This window comes from Oncorhynchus kisutch, linkage group LG4 (genome assembly GCF_002021735.2).
Source record: "Oncorhynchus kisutch isolate 150728-3 linkage group LG4, Okis_V2, whole genome shotgun sequence".
NCBI classification, from domain to species: domain Eukaryota; kingdom Metazoa; phylum Chordata; class Actinopteri; order Salmoniformes; family Salmonidae; genus Oncorhynchus; species Oncorhynchus kisutch.
This window is the reverse complement of record NC_034177.2, coordinates 81184256-81206530: the sequence shown is the minus strand read 5'-3', so window position 1 is coordinate 81206530 and position 22275 is coordinate 81184256. Positions and strand designations below refer to the sequence as shown.

At 40.4% G+C, this 22275-nt stretch overlaps 1 protein-coding gene across 9 annotated transcripts in view; it reads left to right on the top strand.

The window, feature by feature from the left end:
• Window positions 1-22275, top strand: part of LOC109890060 (calcium-activated potassium channel subunit alpha-1) — a 310642-nt gene that overhangs the window by 181933 nt on the left and 106434 nt on the right. For all 9 annotated transcript variants that reach the window (XM_031823765.1, XM_031823764.1, XM_031823766.1 and 6 more), the window contains exons 4-5: window positions 4204-4297; window positions 8556-8667. In XM_031823765.1, coding sequence (XP_031679625.1) covers window positions 4204-4297; window positions 8556-8667 — 206 coding nt within the window. The remainder of the gene's footprint in view (window positions 1-4203; window positions 4298-8555; window positions 8668-22275) is intronic.

Below are 22275 nucleotides of genomic sequence, written 5' to 3'. Positions count from 1 at the left end.
AAACAGGTCAACATTCACAAGGCTGCAGGGCCAGACGGTATACCAGGATGCGTGTTGCGAGCATGCACTGTACAACTGTCTTCACTGACATTTTCAACCTCTCCCTGTCCGAGTCTGTAATACCAACATCTTTTAAGCAGACCACCATAGTGCCTGTGCCCAAGAACACTAAGGTAACCTGCTGAAATTATTACCAACCCGTAGCACTCATGTCTGTAGCCATGAAGTGCTTTGAAAGGCTGGTCATGGCTCACATCAACACCATTGTCCCAGAAACCCTAGACAATGTCCATTTTGCATACCACCCCAACAGATCCACAGATGATGCAATCTCTATTGCACTCCACACTAGCCTTTCCTACCTCAACTGCTCTGCCTGCGGCTATGGAACCCTGACCTTTTCACCGGACGTGCTACCTTGTCCCAGTCCTGCTGTTTTCAACTCTCTCTCTCTACTGCACCTGCTGTCTTTAACTCTGAATGATCAGCTATGAAAAGCCAACTGACAATTTACTCCTGAGGTACCGACCTGTTGCACCCTCTACAACCACTGTGATTATTATTATTTGACCCTGCTAGTCATCTATGAACGTTTGAACATCTTGGCCAAGGTTGTTCCTTTTATTTCTTATTCTAATCCTTATTTTTTTAACCTTCATTGTTGGTTAGGGGCTCGTAAGCAAACATTTCACTGTTGTATTTGACGTATGTGACTAGTACAATTTGAATTGCTTTGTTTGGCATATAACCTGTTAGTTCATATGCCTTGCCACCGTAATATATAGGTCTAATGCCAAGACAATAAGAAGACACAGTGGCAGAATAAATTCAATCACACCTTTGTTTCATCACAAAATCAGAGAGCAACATCTGTCCGGTGAAGTCCACAAAACATATTGCATGTAACAAACAGTTACAGCATGGTCAAGCAAGTTAATGTTTCCAACATTTTAACTAAACAACTATTGATTTAGCGTTACCTCAAGTTGCAAAGAAAACAGTTGCTGCCTCCACTATTCCAGCACCATTTCAACATTATCTAATCACCTATGCTTAGTCTAATACAGTGACAACTAAAAGATACGAAAAACGATTTAGTCCAATCATCATAAGCTAAATATGATGTGGCTGGCCCTGGTACTGATTTCTGTGTGTGCGCAAGTAGAAAAGACATGTCGTCTCACCCTACTTATAGAGAAATACCAATGCCGTCCTCTTTCATGTTGCCTAAACAGTCTATGACTCTTGTCATACAGTACACGCTTTTTAGTTTTTGTTGTCCTAGGCTACCTGGCTAAAATTCTTGCTCACTAGCCTAACTTCCTTTCATGGGCAACGATGTGCCAGGCCAGCTAGTTAATATTAGCCAGCCAACTACACGTAGCTACATGTTGAACTTCAATCCTCTCAGGCCAGGGGCACAATGTATAAATGTATGGTTGGCTTCCAGTGTGATGTGATTGGTGTGAAGCCAAATTCAAACTGGCTTCCCACTTTTTTTGGGTGCGCCAGGAACATTCACAGCTGAGCTCACTCAGTTTAGCTCAACGCTGATTAGCTATTTTCAAATAGCCAATCAAGGGGTCTGTTCTTAAGCACTTCCTGTGTTATTGAAAAGCCTTGACAGGCGGGTCAGTGTTTAGCCGGAATGAGGGCACACTTTCTGGAATGTGCCTGCCACATGGCCAAATGTTGTTTTCACTTTGTGTGCACTGTAGAACGAAGCATCTGCCTGGGTTGCTAGTGATGATGATGAAGAGGAGGGGAGTAGCGTAGGCAGCCAAAATACTTCACTTGGAGCATTAGGGGCAATTAGAAGGATGTTCTGTGCTTTTAATCTCTGATTAAATGTAATCTATTTCCTGAGTCCAGTCCATTCAGCGGGCTTACAGACCATACACCACCAAACCCATATGGACCAAATGGAAATTTAAGTTGATCAACTCAGCACAATATATGTATGGATTCGCTGTGCGATTCATAGTTGAGTTTGTTTTCACATCACTGTTAGTTTTATAGAAGATCGGAGGTTTAGTAGTGTGTAAATAATTGTGTATTCAGACCGGATCAATGGCAATTCTACTGAGGGGTCCAACCCTATTAACCTCTGTCCACTGACTGGGTGGCCGTCTCTGAGAAAAAAACAGCTTTTAACTCAATTAAATCATTTAGGGGCTGTTTTAACCTGTTGCGACGAGCAATCCGGTATCCGGGAGCGTAATTATAGCCTCAAGCTCATTAGCATAACGCAACGTTAACTATTCATGAAAATCGCAAATGAAATGAAATAAATATATTGGCTCACAAGCTTAGCCTTTTGTTAACAACACTGTCATCTCAGATTTTCAAAAAATGCTTTTCAACCATAGCTACACAACCATTTGTGTAAGAGTATTGATAGCTAGCATAGCATTAAGCCTAGCATTCAGCAGGCAACATTTTCACAAAAACAAGAAAAGCATTCAAATAAAATCATTTACCTTTGAAGAACTTCGGATGTTTTCAATGAGGAGACTCTCAGTTAGATAGCAAATGTTCAGTTTTTCCCAAAATATTATTTTTGTAGGAGAAATCGCTCTGTTTTGTTCATCACGTTTGGCTAAGAAAAAAACCTGAAAATTCAGTCATTACAACGGCAAACTTTTTTCCAAATTAACTCCATAATATCGATAGAAACATGGCAAACTTTGTTTAGAATCAATCCTCAAGGTGTTTTTCCCATGTCTATTCGATGATAAATCACTCGTGGCAGTTTGGTTTCTCCTCTGAACAAAATGGAAAAATGCACGCACCTGGAGATTACGCAATAGTTTCGACGGAGGACACAGAGCGGACACCTGGTAAATGTAGTCTCTTATGGTCAATTTTCCAATGATATGCCTACAAATACGTCACAATGCTGCAGACACCTTGGGGAAACGACAGAAAGTGTAGGCTCATTCCTTGCGCATTCACAGCCATATAAGGAGACATTGGAACACAGCGCATTCAAAATCTGGCTCACTTCCTGTATGAAATTTCATCTTGGTTTCACCTGTAGCATTAGTTCTGTGGCACTCACAGACAATATCTTTGCAGTTTTGGAAACGTCAGCGTGTTTTCTTTCCAAAGCTGTCAATTATATGCATAGTCGAGCATCTTTTCGTGACAAAATATCTTGTTTAAAACGGGAACGTTTTTTTATCCAAAAATGAAATACTGCCCCCAGAGGTTCAAGAGGTTAACTCTTGATCCATATTAACACATTTAAATCTGTTTGGCCACAGGCCAAGATTCATGCCATGTTAAAGACTGCTCTGCTAAGACATACTTAACTTACTCATAAATCACCTAGCCATCAAAACAGCAGTCTTTGTTCCCATGTCATAATAATTCCTCACACAACTCCTCCCCCTCCCCCCCATTAAGATATTTTATGTTAAGTAGATGATGATGATCAAACCCCTCTCTCTCTCTTAGTCTTCTACCCCTGGGAACCATTCAAACCCACATTCTCTTACTCCCACTGGGCTTCTCAATACACTAGCCATTCGTTTTGCTGTGAGGAGATGCTGTCCTTCACTGTTGACTGTCTGAATGAGCCTATAAATGCCATTAGGCAACCAACTCCCATATTGAATATTCACGTCTGTTGCTCACAACCACTGTGGTGAATTTGGATGTCTTATTTTCCATGCAAAAACTCAATTGTACCATTTATGGAGCGGCATGTTGGTTAGTATTGCTTACTTACTTACTGGTTAATCATAAGGCAAACATAAAGACTGGTTAACTAGGCTATACTTAGGACTTAGGTTTGGTGGTTTGTTCTGTTTGCATCTTCTGAAATCCCCTGGCTACGTGTGGTACCCCAGACTGTGACATATATTTAACAATAAGACAAGAGGGGGTGTGGTATATGGCCAATATACCACGACTAAGGGCTGTTCTAATGCACGACGCATCACGCAGTGCCTGGACACAGCCCTTAGCTGTGGCATATTAGCTCATATACCACAAACCCCCGAGGGGCCTTATTGCTATTATAAACTGGTTACCAAGGTAATTAGAACAGTAAAAATGAATGTTTCGTCATAGCCGTGGAATCGGTCTGATATACCACGGCTGTCAGCCAGTCAACATTCAGGGCTCCACCCAGTTTATAATAATGTAATAAAGTATGAATATTTATGTGACCTTTTCTTCTTTTTGTCTTTTTTACAGTCCCATAGAATCCTGTCAGAATTTCTACAAAGATTTCACGTTACAGATCGACATGTTCTTCAATGTCTTCTTCCTCCTCTACTTTGGCTTGCGGGTAAGTACTAAAGCCCTATTAACGCCACGTGCACACACACCCATCTCTCTAATGGTGGGAGCTGTATTGACATAGTACTGACAACTGATAGTTGGTGCACTCCCAAAGCCATTGGAGAAAAAGCCTGCCTGAAACCCTCGATGAATGAATAAAGTGCTAAGCTGCTTATGCAGCCACAACTCCACATGAATCACAACACTGACTATTCACAAACAACATGCTGTATGTCAGGGAAGGATGTCAGGAAAGTGATCTAGAGACAGCCCTCGCCTGAGGGTTAACATGTTTTATACAACATGTGGGTCCTGAATGCTGATTGGTTAAAACCACGTTTCAGACGGTTTCTATTCCACAAGTTACTTAAGTGATAAGGCCCTAGAAGCCTGTGTTTGGAGGATATATTGGCACATGTGTTGTTAGGCCCGAGACGAAGTCAAGTGCCGGCAAACCGTACCAATATATCCTCCAAACACCGGCTTCAAGGGGAGTATCACTTTTATACAACGGGTTACCAACATATTCAAGTATTGATTGACATATTTTAATTGTAAAAAATATTTTGAGGAATTTATTTATACCATTTCACCCTTCCACAAGATATAGTCCTGACACAAATCTAGGGTTGCTACCCAAGCCGGCTGGTTGTTTGTTCTATTGTTTCGGTTGCTAGAGACGTGACCCCGTCGTTCAGTCTTTTTGTTCTGTATCGTTCGTTCTAAATGTTCCATTGCCATACTGGCTGGCAATGTTTTTATCCCTTGCTTGCTCGCTAGCCAACTACGGCTAACTTAGTCACGTCAAACAGTGCAGCCAGAATAACAGCAAAGTAGCTCTATTTGCATTTGTTTAAGCTGTTTTCTAGTGACATTTATTTGGATACATCCATAACAATGAGCTAATGAGGCGTGATTTCACCTGGCATAGAACATGTGCTCTCTCATCGGGACACTGTTGATAATAGGAGCTAGCCAACAACACAGCTAACATGATCACTTCAAACTGAAGATGGAAAGACTGCAAACTAGCTGCACTTTCATTTGACCTTTTTTTCAATTGACATTTTCTTTGTATATATCCATAAAAAGGATGCCAGCTGGTTTCATCATTTTGACTGGCTGAGAAACGCTCCCTGCCTGCCTGTCTCGTCCCGACACCCGACATGTGCATTACTATGTGACGGCTGGAGATCCAATTTGAATATTGAAACAATGTTGCTGTCTCTCTCTCCGACATTTGCAAGGTTTATACAAATCTACACTGTTGAAAACTAAATGTTAGTCTAAAAGAAATGTGAGATAATGTCTAGATGCTTTTTATAGTGGAGAGCAAGTGTATAAATACCTGGCTGGGCTGATGAGACAGTGGATTATGCAGTCAGATGGAACAGCGTAAATAGGCATTTTAACATCGTAGCCGGTGGTAGAATAGACACTGTCTGGAACGCGGTTTTAACAAATCAGCATTCAGGATTAGACCGACCCATTGTATAACACCGGAAAAATGTATGATGTTAAAATGCCTATTTACAGCCTCCCAAGTGGCGCAAGGGTCTAAGGCACTGTATCGCACTGCTAGCTAGAGATCCTGGTTCAAGTCCAGGCTCTGTCGCACCCATGGGGCGGCGCACAATTGGCCCAGCGTCGTCTGGGTTACGGGCGGGTTTGGCCTGCCGGGATGTCCTTGTCCGATCGCTCTCTAGCGAATCCTGTTGTGGGCCGGGCACATGCACGCTGACACGGTCGCCAGGTGTACAGTGTTTCTTCCAATACATATGTGTAGCTGGCCTGAGGGTTAAGCGGGCATTGTGTCAAGAAGCATGGCTGGGTAGTGTTTTGGAGTACGCACGGCTCTAGACCTTCGCCTCTCCCAAGTCCATACAGGTGTTGCAGCAATGGGACAAGACTGTAACTACCAATTGGATATCACGAAATTGGGGAGGAAAAGGAAGGAAAAAAAAGCCTATTTACTCTGTTGCATTTGACTGCGCTAGTGGCTTCTGGCAACTTTTGTTCATGATAGATTCTCTCTTATACATTATATATCATACGGTCTTATTCTAAAATGGATTAAATAAGCATGGTTTCTCATCAATCTACACACAATACCCCATAATGACAATATGAAAACAGGTTTTTAGAAAAACAGAAATACTTAATTTACATAAGTATTCAGACCCTTTGCTATGAGACTCGAAATTGAGCTCAGGTTCATCCTGTTTCCATTGATCATCCATGAGATGTTTCTACAACTTGATTAGAGTCCACCTGTGGTAAATTAAATTGATTGGACATGATTCAGGAAAGGCTGTTTAAGGTCCCACAGTTGACAGTGCATGTCAGATCAAAACCAAGGCTTGAATTGTCCGTAGAGCTCAGAGACAGGATTGTGTCGAGGCACAGATCTGGGGAAGAGTACTAAAACATTTCTGCAGCATTGAAGGTCCCCAAGAACACAGTGCTTTCATCATTCTTAAATGGAAGAAGTTTGGAACCACCAAGACTCTTCCTGAGCTGGCTGCCCAGCCAAAATGAGCAATCGGGGGAGAAGAGCCTTGGTCAGGAAGGTGACCAAGAAACCGATGTTCACTCTGACGGAGCTGGGAGAACCTTCCAGAAGGACAACCATCTCTGCAGTACCAATCAGACCTCTATGGTAGGTAGAATGGCCAATCGGAAGCTACTCCTCAGTAAACGGCACATGACAGCCCACTTGGAGTTTGACATAAAGCACCTAAAGGACTCTCAGACCATGAGAAACAAGATTCTCTGGTCTGATGAAACCAAGTTTGAACTCTGGTCTGAATGCCAAGCATCACGTCTGGAGTAAACCTGACACCATCCCTACTGTGAAGCATGGTGGTGGTAGCATTATCCTGTCTGGATGTTTTTCAGCAGCAGGGACTAGGAGACTAGTCAGAAAAATGAACAGAGCAAAGTACAGAGAGATCCTTGATGAAAACTGTCTCCAGAGCGCTCAGGACCTCTGACTGGGGCAAAAGTTCAACTTCCAACAGGACAACAACCCTAAGCATACAGCCAAGACAATGCAGGAGTCTCTGATTGTCCTTGAGTGGCCCAGCCAGAACCAGGACTTGAACCTGATCGAACATGTCTGGAGAGATTTGAATATAGCTGTGCAGCGACGCTCCCCATCCAACCTGACAGAGTTTGAGATGATCCACAGAGAAGAATGAGAGAAACTCCCCAAAAACAATTGTACCAAGTTTGTAGCGTCATACCCAAGAAGATTTGAGGCTGTAATCACTGCCAAAGGTGCTTCAACAAAGTACTGAGTAAATAGGGTCTGAAAAGTTATGTAAATAAAAAAACTATTTTTGCTTTGTCATAATGAGGTATTGTGTGTGGATTGATGAGGGGGATAAAATTATACATTTTTGAATAGGGCTCAAAGGTAACAAAGTGTGGAAAAAGTCAAGGGGTCTGAATACTTCCTGAATGCACTGTACATCTTATACTTAGATACAGTATATGAAATGCATGTATTATGTTGCTATCTGCTCAAGGTTCAAATAAAACAATAAGAACTATACTTGAACTCTATAAAATAAAATAATTAGATTTAAGTTTAACACCTCTGTTTTCCATTCAGCGATGATCTTTATGAGATAATAGCACATTGTAAAGTGGCCATAAATGCTCCTGATAACTGTTAAAATGCATTATGATGGTGTCGTAAGTCATTGTACCTACAGCCTGCTATGAACTGAATGAGAAATAGAAGCAACACATTTAACCTGCAACATGGATTTTAAGGAATGTGTTACCCCCATGAATTGTTACTTCTATGTCTCCCTTCAGTTCATAGCAGCCAATGAGAAGTCTTCCAATACATCAATTTTTAGTACAAATAAACGACAACATTTGTTTGTTGAGTTTTGTTTTTGGTCAAAAAAGACCGAAATCAACCGGAATTTATTTATTTATTGAGGTAATCCGTTTCCAAGTATTCTCACAAATACATTTAACAAAAGATGTCTGTGATCGTGTCTCAATGTTCAGTAATCCAGGTATGAAATTGCTCTTTTGAAATACAATCTCTTTTTGGGCTTAGTTGTGGTCAATTTGCATAGTACAAATTATTATAATTATGTTCCCTTCCCCCGATGATCTGCTCCGACAAAAATCATCCTGCGGCTGATTCTAGTTGCCTTCCCCTGTAATACACAATAACTGCATCAACATAATACAGTATACGTGCAGGCTTTAAGTGAAGTGTTACCCTTCTATTTCTCCTTCAGTTCATAGCAGCCAATGATAAGCTGTGGTTCTGGCTGGAGGTCAACTCAGTGGTGGACTTCTTCACTGTTCCTCCTGTCTTCGTATCTGTCTACTTGAACAGGAGCTGGCTGGGTAAGGACAAACCTTTTCTGTCGTATCTGTCTACTTGAACAGGAGCTGGCTGGGTAAGGACAAACCTTTTTCTCCTTCTCCATTTCTCTCCATTTCTCTACAATGACTTGGAGCAGTGAGAGAGCTATTTATATGGCAAAATATTGCACCTGGAAAACTTAATGTCATGACAGCTCTTAGTTGCCATCTATTGGACATTCTTTGCACAGCGCCCTCCACAGGTTCCGCCTGGGAAACATACAATGGCCTGGATTGTATCATGGCCGACTTTTCTCAGTAGGCTATGCAGCAGTAGCGTGGTGACGCTATCGTTAGCATTGACTCGCTATACAGGACGATGAAAAAGGTTTAAATTGGCTTCTGTTATAATTAGCCATTCTCTGCACTCCCACTATATTATACTGTAGTTTGATGGAAAAGAAGACCGAGCCCAGCCAACAGCGAATGTTACTATAACAATAGGGAAAGTTGCAATGGAGTCCCAAATTTGGTTTACATTTGAATTGCAAAAAAATAATAATGATAAAGTGTTTAGGGGGAAAAAAAGAGTAACTGCCATTTTAACATTCTCAGAACGTCCCTACTAACGTTCTTGGAATGCAGAGGTAACCAGAAATGGTTTACTGGGAGGTAGTTCTCCTCTGCAGGGAGTCTTGAATCATCCTCTTTATTTCTGGAGGTAGTTGAAAAAGGAAACTGGGAGGGAAGCCATTGTTTTGAGATGGCCTAGATTCTCCTCTCCGCACCATGAATATGCATTCATAAATTATGTATGTGTTTATCTATTCATACTGGGGAAGCCAGTGAGATTAAAAAATCACTTTGAAGGAGAATGTGTCAGATAACACAGAAGAATACACCCCCGAACAGCCCACTCACGTCACATGTTGTTTGTGTAGAGGCGGATGGACACGTTCTGTACGTCAGACAGTGTATTTTAGGGTCATCTGGTCATAAACGGTCCCACACACACACACCACGTGTGTGAAATAGAATGTGTGTTTGCACTAGTGTACATTACATGTTTGGTTATTGCTGTGTGATTGTGTGTTGAAGTGTTTTAAGTGTTTGTAACATAGCAACAGCTATGACTGTCCCAACGATTCATGTATTTATTTATTTTATTGAACATTTATTTAACTAGGCAAGTCAGTTAAGAACACATTTTTATTTACAATGACGGCCTACCAAATGGCAAAAGGCCTCCTGCGGGGACGGGGGCTGGGATTAAAAATAAAATAAAATAAAAATATAGGACAAAACACACGTCACGACAAGAGAGACAAAACAACACTAAATAAAGAGAGAACTAAGACAACAACATAGTATGACAGTAACACATGACAACAACATGGCAGCAGTACAACATGACAACAAAATGGCAGCAGCACAACAAGGCAGCAGCACAACATGGTAGCAGCACAAAACATGGTACAAACATTATTGGGCACAGACAACAGCACACAGGGCAAGAAGGTAGAGCCAACAATACATCACGCAATCCATTGACTGGGTCCACACCAGAAAACACTGTGCCATAACTCTGGCCTATACGGGGCTACAGTGCCATGCATGTCAAACTCTCCGTTATCAACTGGTTGATATCAGAGGGGCCTCTAACTAGGGGCAGGTTATTAGGCCAAGGTATTATTAGGATGAGCTGGTACTGGAAATATCAGGTCTGCAGGAAATTAGAAGGTAGGGAATTATAGCAACATGACAACGATTGACAACAGGAGGGATTCCAATTAGAGCTACATAGTCCAATGCTTGATCTGGTACTGTAGATGTGTTATCAGGTAGATATTACATCAGACTCTAGGGTTAGAGTTAGCTGTAGATGTTACATCAGACTCTAGGGTTAGAGTTAGCTGTAGATATTACATCAGATTCCAGGGTTAGAGTTAGCTGTAGATGTTACATCAGACTCCAGGGTTAGAGTTAGCTGTAGATATTACATCAGACTCTAGGGTTAGAGTTAGCTGTAGATGTTACATCAGACTCCAGGGTTAGAGTTAGCTGTAGATATTACATCAGACTCTAGGGTTAGAGTTAGCTGTAGATGTTACATCAGACCCCAGGGTTAGAGTTAGCTGTAGATGTTACATCAGACTCTAGGGTTAGAGTTAGCTGTAGATATTACATCAGACTCTAGGGTTAGAGTTAGCTGTAGATGTTACATCAGACCCCAGGGTTAGAGTTAGCTGTAGATGTTACATCAGACTCTAGGGTTAGAGTTAGCTGTAGATGTTACATCAGACTCCAGGGTTAGAGTTAGCTGTAGATGTTACATCAGACTCTAGGGTTAGAGTTAGCTGTAGATATTACATCAGACTCAAGGGTTAGAGTTAGCTGTATATGTTACATCAGACTCTAGGGTTAGAGTTAGCTGTAGATATTACATCAGACTCTAGGGTTAGAGTTAGCTGTAGATGTTACATCAGACTCCAGGGTTAGAGTTAGCTGTAGATATTACATCAGACTCTAGGGTTAGAGTTAGCTGTAGATATTACATCAGACTCAAGGGTTAGAGTTAGCTGTATATTTTACATCAGACTCTAGGGTTAGAGTTAGCTGTAGATATTACATCAGACTCTAGGGTTAGAGTTAGCTGTAGATGTTACATCAGACTCCAGGGTTAGAGTTAGCTGTAGATATTACATCAGACTCTAGGGTTAGAGTTAACTGTAGATATTACATCAGACTCCAGGGTTAGAGTTAGCTGTAGATATTACATCAGACTCTAGGGTTAGAGTTAGCTGTAGATATTACATCAGACTCCAGGGTTAGAGTTAGCTGTAGATATTACATCAGACTCTAGGGTTAGAGTTAGCTGTAGATGTTACATCAGACTCCAGGGTTAGAGTTAGCTGTAGATATTACATCAGACTGTAGGGTTAGAGTTAGCTGTAGATATTACATCAGACTCCAGGGTTAGAGTTAGCTGTAGATTTTACATCAGACTCTAGGGTTAGAGTTAGCTGTAGATATTACATCAGACTCCAGGGTTAGAGTTAGCTGTAGATATTACATCAGACTCTAGGGTTAGAGTTAGCTGTAGATATTACATCAGACTCTAGGGTTAGAGTTAGCTGTAGATATTACATCAGACTCTAGGGTTAGAGTTAGCTGTAGATATTACATCAGACTCTAGGGTTAGAGTTAGCTGTAGATATTACATCAGACTCTAGGGTTAGAGTTAGCTGTAGATGTTACATCAGACCCCAGGGTTAGAGTTAGCTGTAGATGTTACATCAGACTCCAGGGTTAGAGTTAGCTGTAGATGTTACATCAGACTCCAGGGTTAGAGTTAGCTGTAGATATTACATCAGACTCTAGGGTTAGAGTTAGCTGTAGATATTACATCAGACTCTAGGGTTAGAGTTAGCTGTAGATATTACATCAGACTCTAGGGTTAGAGTTAGCTGTAGATATTACATCAGACTCTAGGGTTAGAGTTAGCTGTAGATAGTACATCAGACTCTAGGGTTAGAGTTAGCTGTAGATATTACATCAGACTCCAGGGTTAGAGTTAGCTGTAGATATTACATCAGACTCCAGGGTTAGAGTTAGCTGTAGATATTACATCAGACTCTAGGGTTAGAGTTAGCTGTAGATATTACATCAGACTCTAGGGTTAGAGTTAGCTGTAGATATTACATCAGACTCCAGGGTTAGAGTTAGCTGTAGATGTTACATCAGACTCCAGGGTTAGAGTTAGCTGTAGATATTACATCAGACTCTAGGGTTAGAGTTAGCTGTAGATATTACATCAGACTCTAGGGTTAGAGTTAGCTGTAGATATTACATCAGACTCTAGGGTTAGAGTTAGCTGTAGATATTACATCAGACTCTAGGGTTAGAGTTAGCTGTAGATATTACATCAGACTCTAGGGTTAGAGTTAGCTGTAGATATTACATCAGACTCTAGGGTTAGAGTTAGCTGTAGATGTTACATCAGACCCCAGGGTTAGAGTTAGCTGTAGATGTTACATCAGACTCCAGGGTTAGAGTTAGCTGTAGATGTTACATCAGACTCCAGGGTTAGAGTTAGCTGTAGATATTACATCAGACTCTAGGGTTAGAGTTAGCTGTAGATATTACATCAGACTCTAGGGTTAGAGTTAGCTGTAGATATTACATCAGACTCTAGGGTTAGAGTTAGCTGTAGATATTACATCAGACTCTAGGGTTAGAGTTAGCTGTAGATAGTACATCAGACTCTAGGGTTAGAGTTAGCTGTAGATATTACATCAGACTCCAGGGTTAGAGTTAGCTGTAGATATTACATCAGACTCCAGGGTTAGAGTTAGCTGTAGATATTACATCAGACTCTAGGGTTAGAGTTAGCTGTAGATATTACATCAGACTCTAGGGTTAGAGTTAGCTGTAGATATTACATCAGACTCCAGGGTTAGAGTTAGCTGTAGATGTTACATCAGACTCCAGGGTTAGAGTTAGCTGTAGATATTACATCAGACTCTAGGGTTAGAGTTAGCTGTAGATATTACATCAGACTCTAGGGTTAGAGTTAGCTGTAGATATTACATCAGACTCTAGGGTTAGAGTTAGCTGTAGATATTACATCAGACTCTAGGGTTAGAGTTAGCTGTAGATATTACATCAGACTCTAGGGTTAGAGTTAGCTGTAGATATTACATCAGACTCTAGGGTTAGAGTTAGCTGTAGATAGTACATCAGACTCTAGGGTTAGAGTAAGCTGTAGATATTACATCAGACTCCAGGGTTAGAGTTAGCTGTAGATATTACATCAGACTCCAGGGTTAGAGTTAGCTGTAGATATTACATCTCAAATAAGAGTACAGATTATTGTATGGGACAACATACAAATGTTAAGAAAAACATTTAGTTCATGTATTTATTGGTTTCTTATAATTTTGATAAGAGATGAAAATGTAATGGTTTGAAGGTTGTTTCTAAAAAAAATTATCTAAATGTACCAATTTTAAGGTTGTGTCATTAGATTTGGGGTGTGGTGGGTTGCAAGAAATTATTGCGGAGATAAAAGTGGTCCCCAGAAATTCTGCTGGAAAAATGTGTCTCTGTTGAACAAGTTTCAATACCACTGTTCCAACGGTACTGTAGAGGTATCAGGTACGCGTTACACCAGACTCCAGGTCTAACATGAATAATCTGTCCTGTGGTTGGTGACTGAGTGACATGTCCCCACATCCATCTCTATTGAGTTAGGCTCCAGTGGGTAGTTGACAAATTTGCAAAGGCTTCACTGATAATCAATAGAAAGATCCATCAATGGTTTGAGTGGACATCAATTCTATTTCCATCTTACCAATTGTGTTTTGTCTCCAGTCGTCTGTTTCAGAGGGAAACAATGATGATGTTAACACAGTGTTACATCAACTCCTGTGGACTCATTCAGTTTTCTCGCTCTGTGTGACTAAATGCTATGCAACACACACACACACACACACACACACACACACACACACACACACACACACACACACACACACACACACACACACACACACACACACACACACACACACACACACACACACACACACACACACACACACTACTAGGTGATAGCAGATCATAATTGTTACAGCACATCACATTTCAGCAGCCTTTATTCTCCACCAGAGGACTATCCTCTCTATGCATTTCTCAGTAATGTTCTTTCACCTTCTGCCAAATTGGCTATAAATGAAGAGGGTAGAGAAACGTGCGGCTAATCTAAAAAGACACGCAGCGTTCCTACATGGAAATAAGAAATTAATCTTCTTAAACTACGTGAAGTGGGTATCTCTCCCTCGAGAGCGAGAAGGCCATAGCCAGGCTAGCTGTGTTGGATTAGCATACAAACGGCTCTTTGAAAGATTCCAAGCTAGCTGCTAGCCCCAGAGACCCCAATCCTCAAGCCCCTCATCCTCTCCCCAATTAATTCCAGTCCTGCTAGGGCTTCACTGCCTTTCTTTCTCTCATAGAAAGAGCAGAACTTGTGTAGGATGTTAAGGCAGCTTTTAAATGACACAGTAGAACTGTATACATATAGGAGTAACGAGACTGTATAAATACAGGAGTAACTAGAGACTGTAAATACAGGAGTAACTAGAGACTATAAATATAGGAGTAACTATATAGACTGTATAAATATAGGAGTAACTATATAGACTGTATAAATATAGGAATAACGAGACTGTATAAATATATGAGTAACTATATAGACTATAAATATAGGCGTAACTAGAGACTGTATAAATATAGGAGTAACTATATAGACTGTATAAATATAGGAGTAACTAAATAGACTGTATAAATATAGGAATAACGAGACTGTATAAATATAGGAGTAACTATATAGACTGTATAAATATAGGAGTAACTATATAGACTGTATAAATATAGGAATAACGAGACTGTATAAATATAGGAGTAACTATATAGACTATAAATATAGGAGTAACTATATAGACTGTATAAATATAGGAGTAACTAGAGACTGTATAAATATAGGAGTAACTATATATACTGTATAAATATAGGAGTAACTATATAGACTGTATAAATATAGGAATAACGAGACTGTATAAATATAGGAGTAACTATATAGACTGTATAAATATAGGAGTAACTATATAGACTGTATAAATATAGGAATAACGAGACTGTATAAATATAGGAGTAACTATATAGACTGTATAAATATAGGAATAACAAGACTGTATAAATATAGGAGTAACTATATAGACTGTATAAATATAGGAGTAACTATATAGACTGTATACATATAGGAATAACGAGACTGTATAAATATAGGAGTAACTATATAGACAGTATAAATATAGGAATAACAAGACTGTATAAATATAGGAGTAACTATATAGACTGTATAAATATAGGAGTAACTATATAGACTGTATAAATATAGGAGTAACTAGAGACTGTATAAATATAGGAGTAACTATATAGACTGTATAAATATAGGAATAACGAGACTGTATAAATATAGGAGTAACTATATAGACTGTATAAATATAGGAGTAACTATATAGACTGTATAAATATAGGAATAACGAGACTGTATAAATATAGGAGTAACTATATAGACTGTATAAATATAGGAATAACAAGACTGTATAAATATAGGAGTAACTATATAGACTGTATAAATATAGGAGTAACTATATAGACTGTATACATATAGGAATAACGAGACTGTATAAATATAGGAGTAACTATATAGACAGTATAAATATAGGAATAACAAGACTGTATAAATATAGGAGTAACTATATAGACTGTATAAATATAGGAGTAACTATATAGACTGTATAAATATAGGAGTAACTAGAGACTGTATAAATATAGGAGTAACTATATAGACTGTATAAATATAGGAGTAACTAGAGACTGTATAAATACAGGAGTAACTAGAGACCGTAAATACAGGAGTAACTAGAGACTGTCAATCATAAAGAGTTATACAGTCTATAAATGTGTGTCACAGCATCATCGAGCCGTGCTTGTTGTCATTGCAGGCGATCTCAATGCTGTGCGTTACAGGGAAGACATCCTCCTCCCTCATATGGTACCCTTCCTGCAGGCTCTTCCTGACATGACCCTCAAGCATGACAATGCCACCAGCCATACTGCTCGTTCTGTGCGTGATTTCCTGCAAGACAGGAATGTCAGTGTTCTGCCATGGCCAGCGAAGAGCCCGGATCTCAATCCTATTGAGCACGTCTGGGACCTGTTGGATTGGAGGGTGAGGGCTAGGGCCATTCCCCCCAGAAATGTCTGGGAACTTGCAGGTGCCTTGGTAGAAGAGTGGGGTAACATCTCACAGCAAGAGTTTGCAAGTCTGGTGCAGTCCATGAGGAGGAGATGCATTGCAGTACTTAATGCAGCTGGTGCCCACACCAGATACTGACTGTTACTTTTGATTTTGACCCCCTCTTTGTTCAGGGAAACATTATTCCATTTCTGTTTGTCACATGTCTGTGGAACGTGTTCAGTTTATGTCTCAGTTGTTAAATCTTGTTATGTTCATACAAATATTTACACATGTTAAGTTTGCTGAAAATAAATGCCGTTGACAGTGAGAGGATGTTTATTTTTTTGCTGAGTTGATATAGACTGTATAGAGTAACTAGAGACTGTGTACAGTTGAAGTCGTAAGTTAACATACATTAGAGACATTAAAACTCCAACCACTCCGCAAATTTATTGTTAACTTCTTATGGCTAGGGGTTTCGCTAGCGCCAGCTCGGAAGAAGCCACTGCTCCAAAACCGCCATAAAAAAGCCAGACTATGGTTTGCAACTGCACATGGGGACAAAGAAAATAAGTATTTGGTCACCTACAAACAAGCAAGATTTCTGTCTCTCACAGACCTGTAACTTCTTCTTTAAGAGGCCCCTCTGTCCTCCACTCGTTACCTGTATTAATGGCAACTGTTTGAACTTGTTATCAGTATAAAAGACACCTGTCCACAACCTCAAACAGTCACACTCCAAACTCCACTATGGCCAAGACCAAAGAGCTGTCAAAGGACACCAGAAACAAAATTGTAGACCTGCACCAGGCTGGGATGACTGAATCTCCAATAGGTAAGCAGCTTGGTTTGAAGAAATCAACTGTGGGAGCAATTATTAGGAAATGGAAGACATACAAGACCACTGATAATCTCCCTCGATCTGGGGCTCCACGCAAGATCTCACCCCGTGGGGTCAAAATGATCACAAGAGCGGTGAGCAAAAATCCCAGAACCACACGGGGGGACCTAGTGAATGACCTGCAGAGAGCTGAAACCAAAGTAATAAAAGTCTACCATCAGTAACACACTACGCTGACAGGGACTCAAATCCTGCAGTGCCAGACGTGTCCCCCTGCTTAAGCCAGTACATGTCCAGGCCCATCTGAAGTTTGCTAGAGAGCATTTGGATGATCCAGAAGAAGATTGGGAGAATGTCATGTGGTCAGATGAAACCAAAATATAACTTTTTTGGTAAAAACTCAACTCGTTGTGTTTGGAGGACAAAGACTGCTGAGTTGCATCCAAAGAACACCATACCTACTGTGAAGCATGGGGGTGGAAACATCATGCTTTGGGGCTGTTTTTCTGCAAAGGGACCAGGACGACTGATCCGTGTCAAGGAAAGAATGAATGGGGCCATATATCGTGAGATTTTGAGTGAAAACCTCCTTCCATCAGCAAGGGCATTGAAAATGAAACGTGGCTGGGTCTTTCAGCATGACAATGATCCCAAACACACCGCCCGGGCAACGAAGGAGTGGCTTTGTAAGAAGCATTTCAAGGTCCTGGAGTGGCCTAGCCAGTCTCCAGATCTCAAACCCATAGAAAATCTTTGGAGGGAGTTGAAAGTCCGTGTTGCCCAGCAACAGCCCCAAAACATCACTGTTCTAGAAGAGATCTGCATGGAGGAATGGGCCAAAATACCAGCAACAGTGTGTGAACACCTTGTGAAGACTTACAGAAAACGTTTGACATCTGTCATTGCCAACAAAGGGTATATAACAAAGTATTGAGAAACTTTTGTTATTGACCAAATACTTATTTTCCACCATAATTTGCAAATAAATTCATTAAAAATCCTACAATGTGATTTTCTCGATTTTTTTCCCCTCATTTTGTCTGTCATAGTTGAAGTGTACCGATGATGAAAATTACAGGCCTCTCTCATCTTTTTAAGTTGGAGAACTTGCACAATTGGTGTCTGACTAAATACTTTTTTGCCCCACTGTATATAGACTGTTTAAACATAGGAGTAACTAGAGACTATAAATATAGGAGTACCTAGAGACAATAAATATAGGAGTAACTATATAGACTGTATAAATATAGGAGTAACTATATAGACTGTATACATATAGAAGTAACTACATATACTGTATAAATATACAATTAACTGTATATAAATATAGAAGTAACTAGAGACTGTATAAATATAGACTGTATAAATATACAATTAACTGTATATAAATATAGGAGTAACTAGAGACTGTATAAATATAGACTGTATAAATATACAATTAACTGTATATAAATATAGAAGTAACTAGAGACTGTATAAATATAGACTGTATAAATATACAATTAACTGTATATAAATATAGGAGTAACTAGAGACTGTATAAATATAGACTGTATAAATATACAATTAACTGTATATAAATATAGGAGTAACTAGAGACTGTAAATATAGCAGTAACTAGAGACTATATACATATAGGAGTAACTACTGTTTATAGAGTGTATAAATATAGAAGTAACTAGACTGTCAGTATAGGAGTAACTAGAGACTGTAAATATAGCAGTAACTAGACTGTATAAATATAGGAGTAACTGTATAGACTGTATACATATAGGAGTAACTATAGACTCTGTAAATATAGGAGTAACTATATAGACTGTAAACATATAGGAGTAACTATAGACTCTGTAAATATAGGAGTAACTATATAGACTGTATACATATAGGAGTAACTCTATAGACTGTATAAATATAGGAGTAACTGTATAGACTGTATACATATAGGAGTAACTATAGACTCTGTAAATATAGGAGTAACTGTATAGACTGTATACATATATGAGTAACTATAGACTGTGTAAATATAGGAGTAACTATATAGACTGTAAACATATAGGAGTAACTATAGACTCTGTAAATATAGGAGTAACTAGAGACGTTAAATATTGGAGTAACTATAGACTGTATTTTATTTTTATTTTATTTCACCGGATAGGCAAGTTGAGAACAAGTTCTCATTTACAATTGCGACCTGGCCAAGATAAAGCAAAGCAGTTCGACTCACATACAGTCAATAATACAGTATAAACAAGTCTATATATGATGTGAGCAGATGAGGTGAGATAAGGGAGGTAAAGGAAAAAAAAGGCCATGGTGGCAAAGTAAATACAATATAGCAAGTAAAACACTGGAATGGTAGATTTGCAGTGGAGGAATGTGCAAAGTAGAAATAAAAATAATGGGGTGCAAAGGATCAAAATAGATAAATAAAATAAATACAGTAGGGGAGGAGGTAGTTGTTTGGGCTAAATTATAGATGGGCTATGTACAGGTGCAGTAATCTGTGAGCTGCTCTGACAGTTGGTGCTTAAAGCTAGTGAGGGAGATAAGTGTTTCCAGTTTCAGATATTTTTGTATTCGTTCCAGTCATTGGCAGCAGAGAACTGGAAGGGGAGGCGGCCAAAGAAATAATTGGTTTTGGGGGTGACCAGAGAGATATACCTGCTGGAGCGCGTGCTACAGGTGGATGATGCTATGGTGACCAGCGAGCTGAGATAAGGGGGGACTTTACCTAGCAAGGTCTTGTAGATGACATAGAGCCAGTGGGTTTGGCGACGAGTATGAAGCGAGGGCCAGCCAACGAGAGCATACAGGTCGCAATGGTGGGTAGTATATGGGGTTTTGATGACCAAACGGATGGCACTGTGATAGACTGCATCCAATTTGTTGAGTAGGGTATTGGAGGCTATTTTGTAAATGACATCGCCGAAGTTGACGATTGGTAGGATGGTCAGTTTTACAAGGGTATGTTTGGCAGCATGAGTGAAGGATGCTTTGTTGCGAAATAGGAAGCCAATTCTAGATTTAACTTTGGATTGGAGATGTTTGATGTGGGTCTGGAAGGAGAGTTTACAGTCTAACCAGACACCTAGGTATTTGTAGTTGTCCACGTATTCTAAGTCCGAGCCGTCCAGAGTAGTGATGCTGGACAGGCGGGCAGGTGTGGGCAGCGATCGGTTGAAGAGCATGCATTTAGTTTCACTTGTATTTAAGAGCAATTGGAGGCCACGGAAGGATAGTTGTATGGCATAGAAGCTCGTCTGGAGGTTAGTTAACACAGTGTCCAAAGAAGGGCCAAAAGTATACAGAATGGTGTCGTCTGCGTAGAGGTGGATCAGAGACTCACCAGCAGCAAGAGCGACATCATTGATGTATACAGAGAAGAGAGTCGGCTCGAGAATTGAACCTTCTGGCACCCCCATAGAGACTGCCAGAGGTCCGGACAGCAGACCCTCCGATTTGACACACTGAACTCTATCAGAGAAGTAGTTGGTGAACCAGGCGAGGCAATCATTTGAGAAACCAAGGCTGTCGAGTCTGCCAATGAGGATGTGGTGATTGACAGAGTCAAAAGCCTTGGCCAGATCAATGAATACGGCTGCACAGTATTGTTTCTTATCGATGGTGGTTAATATATCGTTTAGGACCTTGATCGTAGCTGAGGTGCACCCATGACCAGCTCTGAAACCAGATTGCATAGCAGAGAGGGTATGGTGAGATTCGAAATGGTCAGTAATCTGTTTGTTGACTTGGCTTTCGAAGACCTTAGAAACCGGAAGGTTGCAAGTTCAAACCCCAAGGTACAAATCTGTCGTTTTGCACATGAACAGGCAGTTAACCCACTGTTCCTAGGCCGTCATTGTAAATAAGAATTTGTTCTTAACTGACTTGCCTAGTTAAATAAAGGTTAAAAAAAATATTTAAAAAATTAAAAGGCAGGGTAGGATAGATATAGGTCTGTAGCAGTTTGGGTCAAGAGTGTCACCCCCTTTGAAGAGGGGGATGACCGCAGCTGCTTTCCAATCTTTGGGAATCTCAGACGACACGAAAAAGAGGTTGAACAGGCTAGTAATGCGGGTGGCAACAATTTCGGCAGATAATTTAAAAAAGAAAAGGTCCAGATTGTCTAGCCCGGCTGATTTGTAGGGGTCCAGATTTTGCAGCTCTTTCAGAACATCAGCTGACTGGATTTGGGAGAAGGAGAAATGGGGAAGGCTTGGGCGAGTTGGGGGGTGCAGTGCTGTTGACCGGGGTAGGGGTAGCCAGGTGGAAAGCATGGCCAGCCGTAGAAAAATGCTTATTGAAATTCTCAATTATAGTGGATTTATCAGTGGTGACAGTGTTTCCTATCTTCAGTGCAGTGAGAAGCTGGGAGGAGGTGTTCTTATTATCCATGGACTTTACAGTGTCCCAGAACTTCTTTGAGTTAGTGTTGCAGGAAGCAAATTTCTGCTTGAAAAAGCTAGCCTTGGCTTTTCTAACTGTCTGTGTATAATTGTTTCTAGCTTCCCTGAACAGCTGCATATCACGGGGGCTGTTCGATGCTAATGCAGAACGCCATAGGATGTTTTTGTGTTGGTTAAGGGCAGTCAGGTCTGGGGAGAACCAAGGGCTATATCTGTTCCTCATTCTAAATTTCTTGAATGGGGCATGCTTATTTAAGATGGTTAGGAAGGCATTTTTTTAAATAACCAGGCATCCTCTACTGACGGGATGAGATCAATATCCTTCCAGGATACCCCGGCCAGGTCGATTAGAAAGGCCTGCTCGCTGAAGTGTTTCAGGGAGCGTTTGACAGTGATGAGTGGAGGTCGTTTGACCGCTGACCCATTACGGATGCAGGCAATGAGGCAATGATCGCTGAGATCTTGGTTGAAGACAGCAGAGGTTTATTTAGAGGGGAAGTTGGTTAGGATGATATCTATGAGAGTGCCCGTGTTTACGGCTTTGGGGAGGTATCTGGTAGGTTCATTGATCATTTGTGTGAGATTGAGGGCATCAAGCT